Below are 14777 nucleotides of genomic sequence, written 5' to 3'. Positions count from 1 at the left end.
ATGTAGTGGCGACGGCGGGTACGCCTATGCCACGATGTATAAAGAACAGTATGTGTTGCGTTAGCCATCCCTGGACACGTGTTTCGAGGTAGTTGCCTCTCGTCAGCAGGGAGCAGGTCAGTGTAAAGGGGTGCCGCGTGGACTGCCAAAATGTAATTAAAACAGGTCAAGTACCTCTCATGGCGCGCAGGTGCAGATCCAAGGCTCGTCAGCCCGTTGGCTCAAGGGAGCCGTAATGAATTAAGCAAAGGTTGGTCGCACACTGCTCGTCACACCAGCAAGTTGCCCCAAAGGACTGTAGTAGATGTAGTGGCGACGGCGGGTACGCCTATGCCACGATGTATAAAGAACAGTATGTGTTGCGTTAGCCATCCCTGGACACGTGTTTCGAGGTAGTTGCCTCTCGTCAGCAGGGAGCAGGTCAGTGTAAAGGGGTGCCGCGTGGACTGCCAAAATGTAATTAAAACAGGTCAAGTACCTCTCATGGCGCGCAGGTGCAGATCCAAGGCTCGTCAGCCCGTTGGCTCAAGGGAGCCGTAATGAATTAAGCAAAGGTTGGTCGCACACTGCTCGTCACACCAGCAAGTTGCCCCAAAGGACTGTAGTAGATGTAGTGGCGACGGCGGGTACGCCTATGCCACGATGTATAAAGAACAGTATGTGTTGCGTTAGCCATCCCTGGACACGTGTTTCGAGGTAGTTGCCTCTCGTCAGCAGGGAGCAGGTCAGTGTAAAGGGGTGCCGCGTGGACTGCCAAAATGTAATTAAAACAGGTCAAGTACCTCTCATGGCGCGCAGGTGCAGATCCAAGGCTCGTCAGCCCGTTGGCTCAAGGGAGCCGTAATGAATTAAGCAAAGGTTGGTCGCACACTGCTCGTCACACCAGCAAGTTGCCCCAAAGGACTGTAGTAGATGTAGTGGCGACGGCGGGTACGCCTATGCCACGATGTATAAAGAACAGTATGTGTTGCGTTAGCCATCCCTGGACACGTGTTTCGAGGTAGTTGCCTCTCGTCAGCAGGGAGCAGGTCAGTGTAAAGGGGTGCCGCGTGGACTGCCAAAATGTAATTAAAACAGGTCAAGTACCTCTCATGGCGCGCAGGTGCAGATCCAAGGCTCGTCAGCCCGTTGGCTCAAGGGAGTCGTAATGAATTAAGCAAAGGTTGGTCGCACACTGCTCGTCACACCAGCAAGTTGCCCCAAAGGACTGTAGTAGATGTAGTGGCGACGGCGGGTACGCCTATGCCACGATGTATAAAGAACAGTATGTGTTGCGTTAGCCATCCCTGGACACGTGTTTCGAGGTAGTTGCCTCTCGTCAGCAGGGAGCAGGTCAGTGTAAAGGGGTGCCGCGTGGACTGCCAAAATGTAATTAAAACAGGTCAAGTACCTCTCATGGCGCGCAGGTGCAGATCCAAGGCTCGTCAGCCCGTTGGCTCAAGGGAGCCGTAATGAATTAAGCAAAGGTTGGTCGCACACTGCTCGTCACACCAGCAAGTTGCCCCAAAGGACTGTAGTAGATGTAGTGGCGACGGCGGGTACGCCTATGCCACGATGTATAAAGAACAGTATGTGTTGCGTTAGCCATCCCTGGACACGTGTTTCGAGGTAGTTGCCTCTCGTCAGCAGGGAGCAGGTCAGTGTAAAGGGGTGCCGCGTGGACTGCCAAAATGTAATTAAAACAGGTCAAGTACCTCTCATGGCGCGCAGGTGCAGATCCAAGGCTCGTCAGCCCGTTGGCTCAAGGGAGCCGTAATGAATTAAGCAAAGGTTGGTCGCACACTGCTCGTCACACCAGCAAGTTGCCCCAAAGGACTGTAGTAGATGTAGTGGCGACGGCGGGTACGCCTATGCCACGATGTATAAAGAACAGTATGTGTTGCGTTAGCCATCCCTGGACACGTGTTTCGAGGTAGTTGCCTCTCGTCAGCAGGGAGCAGGTCAGTGTAAAGGGGTGCCGCGTGGACTGCCAAAATGTAATTAAAACAGGTCAAGTACCTCTCATGGCGCGCAGGTGCAGATCCAAGGCTCGTCAGCCCGTTGGCTCAAGGGAGCCGTAATGAATTAAGCAAAGGTTGGTCGCACACTGCTCGTCACACCAGCAAGTTGCCCCAAAGGACTGTAGTAGATGTAGTGGCGACGGCGGGTACGCCTATGCCACGATGTATAAAGAACAGTATGTGTTGCGTTAGCCATCCCTGGACACGTGTTTCGAGGTAGTTGCCTCTCGTCAGCAGGGAGCAGGTCAGTGTAAAGGGGTGCCGCGTGGACTGCCAAAATGTAATTAAAACAGGTCAAGTACCTCTCATGGCGCGCAGGTGCAGATCCAAGGCTCGTCAGCCCGTTGGCACCTGCGCGCTACGAGAGGTACTAGACCTGATAACGATTTTAGCAGCTTACACAGCAACCCCACACATTTTCCTACTCCCTGCTGACGAGAGGCAACTACCTCGAAACACGTGTCCAGGGATGGCACACGCCACGCATACTTGCATTCACACTCGAGCATAGGTGTATCCGCCGACGCTGACCTTCAGGGACCATTTTCATTGGGGGAACACGCCTGGTAGGTGTAGCAGTGTGCGACCAATCTGGTTTAACATCAAACTGATATTGCATAAGGCGAGAAACCCTGCGAAGTATTCATGGAGAACATGATTTCCCAGTACACAAACTTAATATACTGACCAGGGGTTTGTGATCAGTTTTTAAAGTAAAACGTTTTCCCCAAACATATGGTCGGAACTTTTCAACAGCCCACAAACATGAAAGTAGTTCCTTCTCAATTACAGAGTATTGTAACTCTGCATCTCTCAAAACTCTGGACGCAAACTCAACAGTATTTTCCCCCAAAAGAGAATCTTGGGTTAAAACAGCTCCCAACCCAACTTGACTTGCATCAACTATGATACATGAAGCGAAGGTAGGATCATAAGGTTTAAGTGCCCCACTCTTAACAAGTGACGATTTCACGTATTGTAAAGCTGATTCACACTCATCCGTCCATGCAAAAATCACTCCCTTGCATAATAATGAACTAATGGGACGAACTATTGTAGCATAGTTCGGGACAAACTTGGAATAATATTCCAGCAAACCCAGAAGTGATTTTACTCCTGCCTTGTCAGAAGGTGTTGGGGCACAAGTGATTGCATCAAGTAAACCTTGCCTAGGCCTGATTCCATCACTGGAAATCAAATGACCTAGATATTCAATTTCATCACAAAGAAATTTGCATTTCTCTGATTTTACTACCACACCCTGATTCTTTAACACATCAAAAACTTCTTTGAGTAGTGAATTGTGTGAAGGAATATCTTTTGAGTGAATTAAAATATCATCCTGAAAGACCAGGACTCCGCTGATCCCACTTAACATGTTTTGCATCACCCTCTGAAACACTGATGCCGCAGAGGCAAGCCCAAACGGCATTCTTTTAAACTGAAATGTGCCAAGAGGTGAAATGAATGCTGTAAGATGACGAGAGGAAGGGTCTAATTCGATCTGATGATAGGCACTTGCCAGATCTAATTTTGAAAAATATCTAGACCCCTTGACACTTGATAGGAGATCAGAGATTTTGGGCAACGGGTGGGAATCGACCCAGATCTCCTTATTGAGAGACCTCAAATCCACACAGACGCGAAGTTTTCCACACCTTTTCCGGGCAACTACCAAAGGAGAAAGCCAAAGCGAGGACTCCGTTGTCTCAATGATCCCCTGCTCGCATAACATTTTAAGTTCTTTGTCCAAATAATCCCTCAAACTGAAAGGAACACCTCTCAATTTGTGTTTGACTGGAAGAGCACCTTCTTTTACTATGATTTTATGTCGAAAGCCCTTAATTGTACCTAAACTTTCCCCAAAGACAAAAGGGTATCGTTCCTTCCAACTGCCCAATTGTTGATCTTCTGTAATTACCAAGACTTGTTCACTAGTACCTGGTCAGAGTACCATTCCGAACAATCCTTGATGGTACCAACCAAGAATGTTAAGGCCCTTAACAGCAACATAAATCTTACCAGAAATGTTCCTGTCTTTGAAAACAAGCTCGTCTTAAAAAAACCCCAAAAGGTCAATTTTTCGTCCCTCATATGAGACTGGGGAGCGATCAGGAGGTTGTAGTTGTTTGTCACCCCATGTATCATAAAACAACTTTTGAGTAATCACTGTAATTCTAGTCCCAGAATCAACTAAGAGATTGAGAGCTTTACCACCCACTATAATCTCTACAATAGGATCCACACATTCAGATTAATCATTAACGTAAGACACCATATCATGAAGGTCAGTAACCACTGAAATGATTTCAGGATCAGAATCCTGATCAGATTCAACAATACAGGCAACAGATTTGAGTGGTTTTTTCCTTTTCATGCAAACTTTAGCAAAATGTCCTATTTTTTTGCAATAATTGCACGTAACATTTGCTCCTGGACACTTTGCACCTTTTTGATGAGGAGGGTTTCCACAATGGTAACACATATTCCTTGTAAACTGAGCTTGATAAACACTGTTGCCTCCACTAATGTCTTTGCGTGAGCTGATCTTTGTCAATGAAGATTTTGACGCATTTTGTTTGTCTTTACCCTGGCTAGTAATAACATTAACGGATTCTGTAAAATTGTCCTCCAGTTCTTTTAAAGAGGTAACCGAAGTCTCAATGCTTTTAGCAATTTTTATAGTTTCATCAAGAGTGGGATTTGCTAGAGATAGCAGTTTCTGACGAATCTGTTTATCTTTACAGTGGCATACAAACTGATCACGGATCAATGGTCAGTGAAATTTTCGAACTGACATAAAGAAGCAAAATTACGTAACACTGAAATGTACGAATCCACGTTTTCACTTTCACTCTGTTTGCGTTTGAAGAATTTGTGTCGTAACACCATTAGACTGGGTTTTTTATCAAATCTTAACTTAAGTTTTGCAACAGTATCTTGAAACGCAACTACAATTTCTTCAGGAGGATAAATAATTTCCGGAAGGTGTTTGAAAATAGAACGTCCTTCAAAACCAAGGGCATGCAGAAGGAGATATTTTTTCCTTTCACTTGAAAACCTGGATGCACCAATGGCACCCAGGTAGGTTTGAAACGCATCAAACCACACCTCCCACCTGACAGGAGGTTCTCCGGAGATTCTAAAAACGAAAGAGGTGGAGCTACGGATTGCATAATGTTGACCAAAAGAGGTTATGTCTTTACCTAGACTTTAACATGTAAATTGAAAAAAAACTTAGAGTACACAATTTAACACTAATGCATGAATATACATGAAAATGATAAGAACATAACCATGTGTAGACACAAGAAAACTTATTTTCATAAGGTGTGAACATCAACTTCCAAACATAAAAAAATATTTGTTGAAATCTCTCCTTATTAACTAAGTGTACACATAAATTGAAGCAAATAAATGTGAAATTAACATAAATACATGTTTTGCAATGTGTGAACAGGCTCCTTTAACACACTAATGTATGCAACATCAAGACGTGCTGATCGTCGATCAGCAGAACAAGTAAGTTCCTCTTTTTATTTATTTCTGCCTTTGCTTTTCAAGTGAGGACGAAAGACGTGCTGATCGTGTGATGACAGCACTTTTAATGCATTCACATCGTTGATCGGCTGAGATCGTTATATTTTTGAAGGGTTAAGACGTGCCAATTGTCGTGATTGGCTGGATTGTTGTATTTGGCCTGACGGGATGAATAAACGTTGATCACGTTGATGATGACGCGATGTCCTGCAAACGAACGTTGTGGATTCGCGGCCTAGGTCAGGCAAATCAGGCAGATCTGGGCCTGTAACCGTCCGTGCGCAACTGCGGTGATCGGCCAGTGCTAGGTTAACTGCGCAAGTCCGGGGAAGAGACGTTGCAGTCTTTGAACAAGCGAGAGTTTCCTTCGTGCACTGGTAGGAATGTTAATTTCTAAACATCCTTTACATCTTTAACACTTCTTGTTACTTAAAACTTGATTATATCAGCCTCTTTGCGCGATTCAGTATGTGAAGACTTTGCGGTGAAAGTCTAACGTGGTAATCCTTTCTAAATAAATAAATAGTCTTACTGCAATCCTTCTTAACAAAGAGCTTGTCACTCAGCTTTGCGCGCGTAGTCCGAAATGTGACTGTGTAGCACTCGATCTTCGCCACAATAATTGTAGTAATTGACTACTCCGCAGGTGATTCTGAATGTGATTTATTCAGACACTGCTACACAGCAGACAGGAGCACGGTGAAAGCTTCCTCCTCCACCAACAGCTCCGCAAACGATTTAAAATGAACACAAACAATGGGTTACTAAGCAACCATAGTATTCTATGACACGGTAAATAGATAGACAGAGTAGAGAGATATAACAACTTGTTTCTTCGTTGTTGTCGTCTTTCTTGTTATATGTAAAACACCCTTGTATCTTGATATCTTTTCTTCTTGTCTGAGAGGAACGTCTTTCGCTCATGTAGACGTCTTTGTTGTTCTGTGTAGAACAACCTTGTATCTTCTTCGCAGATTTTCCTTTCTTGTGGATACCTCCTCTTTTGAAAATTGTGGTTATTGCCACTAGTTTCTCTAGGTTGCGCCATCTCCAGGTCCTTTTTGGTTCGCCAGTTTCCTGAGATCTGCTTGTAACACCTAGGTCCGTCACCAGCTCGCCACCAAATAAATGTAGTATCGGAGGTCCACGCAGGTAGGTTGTAATTAAAGATGATTTATTCAAGCAGGTAACATGTTGAATTGTTCCAGTACAACAGGTAGTTGAGTTGTGAAGGGGAGCCCCACCAGGAGCAGCATGCCTGCTTCTCAGCCCATGCTCAACTGTCCCTTCACCTCTCAGGCACCCAACATTCCGAGGCACATCATGACTCCAACATTCTGTTGAGCACACAGCACAAAGACTGGCTGAGCAGGAGGTGTAAATCACATAAGAATAAAAAGGGCAGAATACTACAAAAAGCTTCCCTCAAAATGTGCGGGGGCAGCTATCGGCAGGAGTTCCAGATCTAACTTTGGTCAACAGATCCAGAAAGACTTCTCTGCTAATGATGGGAAACTGATGCAGAGAGTGAGAGTTTCTGAGGGCAGCTGGCTGGGCACCAGGAGTGGAATTACCGGGTATACTGGATTTAATGGTGATGATTGTATCAATAAAAAAGGTGTTCAGGGAGTTACACAGTGACTGGGTAAGAGCTAATTTGACCATGACTCTGTCCAGATTGGATAGATCAGCAACAATTGCGAATATGTTTCTGGATTTGTTTGTTGATTTCAAGATTTTATTAGGGAAATAGGTGGCCTTGGTTTGAAGGATAGAGTTTTTCTATTGTTTGAGTTGAGTTTGGTAAATATCTTTTTTTATCTGAAGAGTAATTCCATCTCCAGATACTTTCAGTACGGCGTATCTCTGAGCATTGTGTTGTCTGGCCGTTTTGACTTTCCCGAGAGGGGCATGGATATCACTGGTGGCCGCTATCCATGATTTAATATTTTCTTCATGTTGGTTGACCAGAGACTGTGTAGTAGGCACCGTGGTTGCCAGGAGTTTACAGAAGGCGTTAATATTGGTACGATTTCAATTCAATCCATTAAGTATGCCAGTTCTGATGAACTTGGGACACCCATCTGTAATGCCAAACTTAGATCTCCCCTGGACCAACGTATGTACCGTCACTTTCCCAGGGAGAGAATATCAGTTCCAAACTTATGGAATATAACATATACACAGCACTTCCTAAGGTGGGCAAACTTTCAACACTCCCCCCAAAGGCAAGGCAAGAAAACAATATACCAAGGTACTTTGCGCATCACTTGCCAGGAGTAGAACAACTTCCTATAACACAATTACCAGCTAGAATGGAATACACCCATCCTTCGACAACAGAATACTTGGCCAAGAAGAGTCCACACCTCCTGCTACAAGGAAAAGACGAATTCAAACATATGGAATATATAAATTTATTAACACAATACTTCAATCACGGGCAGGCCGAATTTATAATGATCATGGCAGACTCTCACATATCAAATAACCGATTGAAATACACAATCAAAGCAAATATATATGTAGAAATATATATATGTATGGATATAAGAATCAGAAAATAAGAAGGAAAGGAGAGAATCAGTAAAGAATCAAGAGACAGTTAGTAGCAGAGACACCTCACCTAATGCTCCATCATTTCACCCCACTTCGCTCAAGGGGAGTCCATTGCTTGAACCGGGCGAAAGCTCAGAGGTGACACCAGCCTCTACTCTTCTGTGACAGCACGTCTGCTCCACGGCGTGAACTTCCACCAGGCCAGTGTAGGCTCCCATTTTTAATACAAATTCAAACACAGCGAAGCTTCTAGCAAGCCTCACCCCCCCTCGTTCTCATGAGCCCGTACCAGCCTGCTCCAAGGCAACAGCAACGGTTGATCAGACCCTTGCTATGGCTACGAGTCAGACCATGTACATTCCTCTGATAAGAACCATTTCTCTCTAGTCAGTAAAGTGTGAAAACAGGAAAAAGAGCAGAACATGCCCTCTTCACAGCAAATGGCTTCAGCATGAAAATGGAGTTAGTTAAGTCATGCACACAGAAAGGCCCAAAGCAAGATGGAATCAGAAAAGCAAGGATGACATGAAACCATGTCAAAGGCAATAGTCAGCACTGCCATAAAGAAAGGTAAAGTCAGAAATCAGAATGACATTAGACCACGTCAAAGCCAATAGGTCAAAGTCATAATTCACCTAACCCAAATAACATTATACGCTTAATCCCTCAGTATACAACATTGAGCACATGTGTGCACGATCACCCACAACACTGCACCTCAACATCCCATACCTTCTATTCTTGGAAAGACTATTCCACTAAAAGACAGAAGAAAAGCAGGCATATGCAAACCCATCCTACATTAAGGCTAAGGTAACATAACACACTTAAGTCAGTACAAAATGGTGGTGGTTGAGGGTCATCATAGGGTGTCAGACCACAAAAGTGGATCATTCACTACACCATCTCATCATTAGCCCAGTAGTTGAAATAACTGATTAGAAGAATTTTAGCTTGATTGATTACTAAGTGGGTGTTGGAAAACGAGGCAGCATCTGTGAGGCCTGCACAAATAACATGACTACATTTGTCCTTCACTGGGAACCAAACACCCAATTGTAGCGCCTGACTCTCAGAGAGTAGCGTTGCAGAGCAGTCTGAGGCTTACTCAAGGGAGGTGGTGTGGGCTAATTATCGCCATTTGCAGGTGCACAAAAATAACACTCAATAATTGATTGTCCAGTCTGTACTTTGCTTTATAAAAGTAAGAGTACATTTATTAAACACACACACTACTCAATACTATGCACCAATTTACAAATATACATAAGCTGTTGGAATTACTTTGTGACATTGCATAACATCTCCACCCCTCCCGCAAAGGGGGAGTGGGGTCTAGTACCACCACTCCCATGTATGCACATCAACTTGCCCCCAATGCAGATAGTTGAACATAACCTGGAGCAAGGGCCCTGCGCACTGGCACCATCCCAGTGGCGACCCACCCCATTACCTCAACAAGCATTAAAAAGGGGTAAACCTGCCTTGGTGACACATGACCCTGACTGAGCATCTCCTGCTGACCATAAAGTATGCACCTCTATATCTTAAGGGCTAACAGTCTGGGGTCTTCACCTAAGCGCAGCAGCAAGAATCCATGTTTACGCACACTTTAGAATGACAGTACTCATCACCTTGGTTGATCATTTGAATGCATTGCAATTACAGCCCCTAAAGGCATCACAGATGAAATCACAGGATTGCGCATATACAGCCAGACACCCTAGCAGGACTGTCTGGCAACATAGCCCCACTTGGCTTATGACATCTCCTTACACATGTGACTTACAGTCCCTTCAAAAGAAGTACTCCTGGCAACTTTACTTCTCCAGCAGTGCGCCTCTTCACTTTAAAAGGAATCTCAGGTAAAAGCATGGGATTACGTAAATACAGCCAGACCCCCTAGCAGGAAGGTCCAGCAACATAGCTCCATTTAGCTTAACATCACCTTACACAGGTACTTCACTTTACACATGTGACTTTCAGTCCACCTAAAAAGAAATAACCAATAGTAAATGCATTTCGGTGCAATTACACCACTTCACCTCCAGGGGATGCCCTTCTCCAGACATCCCAACTTAGCCCTTCACTCCATGATGCACTTCATAATACTCCCTCAGCTGTAGAACATACGTTCCAGCCTAGAAGGTGTTAAAGGCTGGCTGAGCCCTTGAGGGGTTATTCTTTCAGATGCCCCGTGAAACTTATGGGTGGACTGTTCTTCTTTATGCTGGGGGAGAGTGCGGTGCTCCTGCAGCCCCCCTGCACCCCTTTTCACACATGAGGGTGACCTCCTCCTCTAGGGGCCACCAGGCACCAAAATGGCAGATTTCTTCGTGCTGGGGGGGGGGGGGGAAAGACTGCGCTCCTCCAGCAACTCCCCCAGCACCTTTTCACAAGTGAGGGTGACCCCCCTCCTCTGGGGGCCACAAAGCACCAAAACGGCAGATTTCCAAATGCCTGTCTAGGCATTATGTGGCGCTTCATGCTTCTCTTTACCAGCCCCAGCCACTGGGAACACTCTCCTCCGCTCTCTGGGTCTCTGATTCAGCAGGGTGCATTCTTCACTGGCTCCCTGCGCCAGCCTTTCGCCTGGCTCTCCTCCGTGGCCTCTCTTCTCCCTGCGCAGAGGCCACTGCTCCTGCGCACCGGTCCTGGGCTCTTCTTCTGGTGCTGTTAGGGTCCTGGGGGCAGTCAGGGGGTCTCTCCTTCCAACTGCCCATTGCGCCAGGCTCCAGCACCTTCAGCCTCAGCAGACCACACCCCAGAGAGACTTCTCTTCCTGTGCAAGCACTTTTTAAAAGTTGAGTAGGGGGCTGGCAGGAAGTCTCTGTTGGTCCTATCAAACAGCGACCCATCACGTCCCTGCCCCTGCTCCCTCCTTGTCCAGCCTCTGAGCTTGTTCAAAATGGCGTCGTCCAGGGTTTCTGGCCACATGTCTCTGAAGCCCCTTTCGCCCACGCTGGCTTCCCTCCTTGGTGCAGCCTGGTGCCTGGCACCCATGACAGCTGGTAATTGATGAACCTGTAGCCCCTCCCATCTTCTCTTCGTGGAGAGGAGGCCCTAGCTTGTGGAAGAAAGGTTATCAATCCATCCAGCTCAGGTCAGCCCTCGGCCTGGGTCTGGTCCTGGCTGGCTCAGAGAAATATGACAGTTCTGGATGACCCAAAAGCAGTACAAATATGACTTTGGACTCTGCAGAATACTTATTTTCACATTCGCTACATTGGACATAAGTGCGTGTCTGGAATCTGTCGGCCTAACGGAAGTTAACTAGCCATGGGCCCCACATCCCCATAGGGGAATAATGAAATGAAAACACAGTAAAACACACTGACTTTCCCTGGCATGTTTCTTTTCAGTGTATAAAGCCTATTCCATGTCACCACCCAATATTGCATAAGTCCTGCCACACCATTCACTTTGTAGCTGCTCCTGGACTGCGCATGCTAGGAATCTCCCCTGCGCAGCCCGTACACGTGTGCACACGCATGTACACATGTGTCTGCATGTAACCAGCCTGGTGTCCCTTACTCCAGCTGCTGCGCAGTGGCCTGGTCCAGCCAGGAGAACACCAGTGAAATCCCCATGCAGTCTCTTACATCCTGAGTTCACTGTAGGTGAGTCCCAACATATGAGGCTCCCCCACAGTAAAAGCTCCACAATTAGGTGCTCAAAAAGCAAAAAATCTGGGCGGCCCATAGTGTCAGAACCACCTTCTAACAGTGGGGTATTTGTTCACCCAATAGCTGGGATAAGTGAGGCATATTATAGGGGGGGTCTATAAATTAGCACACAGATCAAAAGGTAAGAGCGGAGTCCTATTTAATAATTATGCTTTTAACTGAAGTGATTTCTAGAGCAGTTAGGGTAGTAAACTTTAGCTTTTGACTAATTATAGCAGCAACCCCTCCCCTGTTTTCCCTGGTGCCCTATTCGCCTGGAGAATGTACTAGTTACTAGGGAGTGCGACAAGGAAGTCTAGATTAGACTCCTGAGAGAGACATGTTTTGGTTAAAAAGAGTAGATCTGGTTTGGCCGAGTCCAATAAATGAAATATTTCCAGTTGATGTTTCGCCAAGGATCGCGTGTTCAGATCTGTCGCTGTGAGTTTGGTCGTCCTATGGCTGTTCTGCCTATGGAAGGTATCTTCAGTCCTATGATTGTCTTGTCTGTGAAAGCTATCTACAACGGGACGCAGCTGGTTGCGTTCAGGAAGATGATCGCTAAATTTCATGATCTCCAAAGTAACCAGTCTAGAACAAGTTGTGGGTTTAAGTATATGGTCGTTAGAATACAAATGTTTTAATTCGGACATGGAATAAATTAAAATATGTGACCCGAAACCTGGACATAGAATAAGTTAAAATATGTGACCTGAAAACAGATCTGGTGTTTCTTGTTCTTTTCTAGCATTCAATTCTGTTTCAGCTGCACACTTGGGCACCAACACAACAAACACAATGTTTATGAGCTGCTACAGTGGCCTCTGACACTCTGCTGTCAGAAGTGTACTACACTTTCAGAACGCCTACAGACTATGTAAATGGTTCCTGTTTAGGTTCATGGTACTTAAATTAGCTCCTAGATATCATAAAAATCTGGCATGTCTCCGACCATCTTGGACCAGCATTTGGCAAACAATCTTGATGTAAAGTGACTTCATTTATCATTACAGTTTTTGTGAGTAAAGTATATAGGAAACTTTCTGCCCAGTTGGTTTCCTGTTTCCTCTGCTGTTCTTGGCATGACAAAGGCTTGTTTTTTTGTACACTTGGTCTTGAAGACTTTGCTTTAATCTTTCCTACCTCTTGTTTGTCATCATGCCCAAAACGTAGCAAGGTCACTACAGAGCTGGACACCCAGAACGCCCTAGTACAGCAGCTAAGGACATACATTGGGGAGGTTGTGCCGGACAACAAGAAGGCAGAGGAGTGGAGGCGGGAGAGAGAGACCTTTGTGGGCACAGTGCAGGTAAGGAGCAGTATGACTTACGCTGCAGGTAAGAAGCAGTGGGACTTACACTGCAGGTTAGGACAGTGGGACTTACACTGCAGGTTAGGACAGTGGGACTTACAGTGCAGCTAAGGAGCAGTTATACTTACAGTGCAGCTAAAGAACAGTTATACTTACAGTGCAGGTAAGGAGCAGTTATATTTACACTGCAGGTAAGGAGCAGTGGGACTTACAGTGCAGCTAAGGAGCAGTTATACTTGCAGTACAGGTAAGGACCAGTTATAATTACACTGCAGGTAAGGATCAGTGGGACTTACAGTGCAGCTAAGAAGCAGTGGGACTTACAGTGCAGCTAAGGAGCAGTGGGACTTCTAGTGAAGGTGAGGAGCAGTGGGACTTCTAGTGCAGCTAACGAGCAGTGGGACTTACACTGCAAGTAAGGAGCAGTTCTACTTAAACTGCAGGTAAGGAGCAGTGGGACTTACAGGGCACGTAAGGAGCAGTTATACTTACAGTGCAGGTAAGGAGCAGTGGGACCTATAGTACATGTAAGTAGCAGTGGCACTTTGGTGGAAGATCTTCCAGGGGTGGTTCATAGGCTTGGAACCTGATAACTATATATTTTACACATCAATCAATCAATCATTTGTAGAGCGCACTACTCACCCGTGAGGGTCTCAAGGCGCTAGAGGGGGTGGGGGATGACGCACCTACTGGTCGAACAGCCAGGTCTTGAGGAGTCTCCTGAAGGTCGCCAGGTCCTGGGTCTGTCGCAGGTGGATGGGCAGTGTGTTCTATGTCTTGGCGGCGAGGTGGGAAAATGACCTGCCGCCGGTGGTCGTTCAGCGGATGCGTGGGGCGGTGGCGAGGGTGAGGTCAGCGGAGCGAAGCTGGCGGTTCGGAGTGTAGAAGGTGAGTCGTTCGTTGAGGTAGGCTAGTCCGGCGTTGTGGAGAGCTTTGTGCGCGTGGGTGAGGAGCTTGAAGGTGATCCTCTTGTTGATCGGGAGCCAGTGCAGGTCTCGCAGGTGGGCGGTGATGTGGCTGTGGCGGGGGACTCAGAGGATGAGGCGTGCGGAGGCGTTTGTATGTGTTGGGAGTCGTTTCTGGAGTTTGGCCGTGGTTCCTGCGTAGAGGGCGTTGCCGTAGTCCAGCCTGCTGCTGACAAGGGTTGGGTGACCATCCTTCTGGTTTCGGTGGGGATCCATTTGTAGATCTTGTGGGGCATGCGGAGAGTGTTGAAGCAGCAGGAGGAGGAAACAGCGTTGACTTGCTGGGTCATAGAGAGCGTTGAGTCCAGGATGAACCCCAGGTTGCGTGCGTGGTTGGTGGGTGTAGGGGAAGCTCCCAACATGGTCGGCCACCAGGAGTCGTCTCATGCACAGGGGGAGCAGCCGAGGATGAGGACCTCCGTTTTGTCAGAGTTCAGTTTCAGACAGCTGGTCTTCATCCATTCTGCGACGGTCTTCATTCCCTCGTGAAGGTTGGATTTGGCAGTGGCCGGGTCCTTGGTGAGGGAGAGGATCAGCTGGGTGTCATATGAGATGATGTTTTGGTGGTGCGCTCAGACGATGTCGGGGAGCGGTGCCATGTGGATGTTGAAGAGGGTCGGGCTGAGGGATGATGCCTGGGGTACGCCGCAGGTGATCATGGTGGCTTCGGATCTGAAAGGGGGAGGCGGACTCTCTAGGTTCTGCTGGTGAGGAAGGAGGTGATCCAGTTCAG

The 14777-nt window shown here is 46.6% G+C and overlaps 1 protein-coding gene across 4 annotated transcripts in view; it reads left to right on the top strand.

Annotated features, from left to right (window-relative positions):
• LOC146771112 (coiled-coil alpha-helical rod protein 1-like) overlaps positions 1–14777 on the top strand; it is a 186337-nt gene that overhangs the window by 83343 nt on the left and 88217 nt on the right. For 3 of the 4 annotated variants that reach the window (XM_085640341.1, XM_085640342.1, XM_085640340.1), the window contains exon 6: positions 12938–13073. The exons of the other annotated variant lie outside the window; for it this stretch is intronic. In XM_085640341.1, coding sequence (XP_085496467.1) covers positions 12938–13073 — 136 coding nt within the window. The remainder of the gene's footprint in view (positions 1–12937; positions 13074–14777) is intronic. 4 annotated transcript variants of the gene reach the window in all.

This window comes from Triturus cristatus, unplaced genomic scaffold (assembly GCF_964204655.1).
Source record: "Triturus cristatus unplaced genomic scaffold, aTriCri1.1 SCAFFOLD_189, whole genome shotgun sequence".
NCBI lineage: Eukaryota > Metazoa > Chordata > Amphibia > Caudata > Salamandridae > Triturus > Triturus cristatus.
This window is presented reverse-complemented; position numbering and strand designations above follow the sequence as displayed.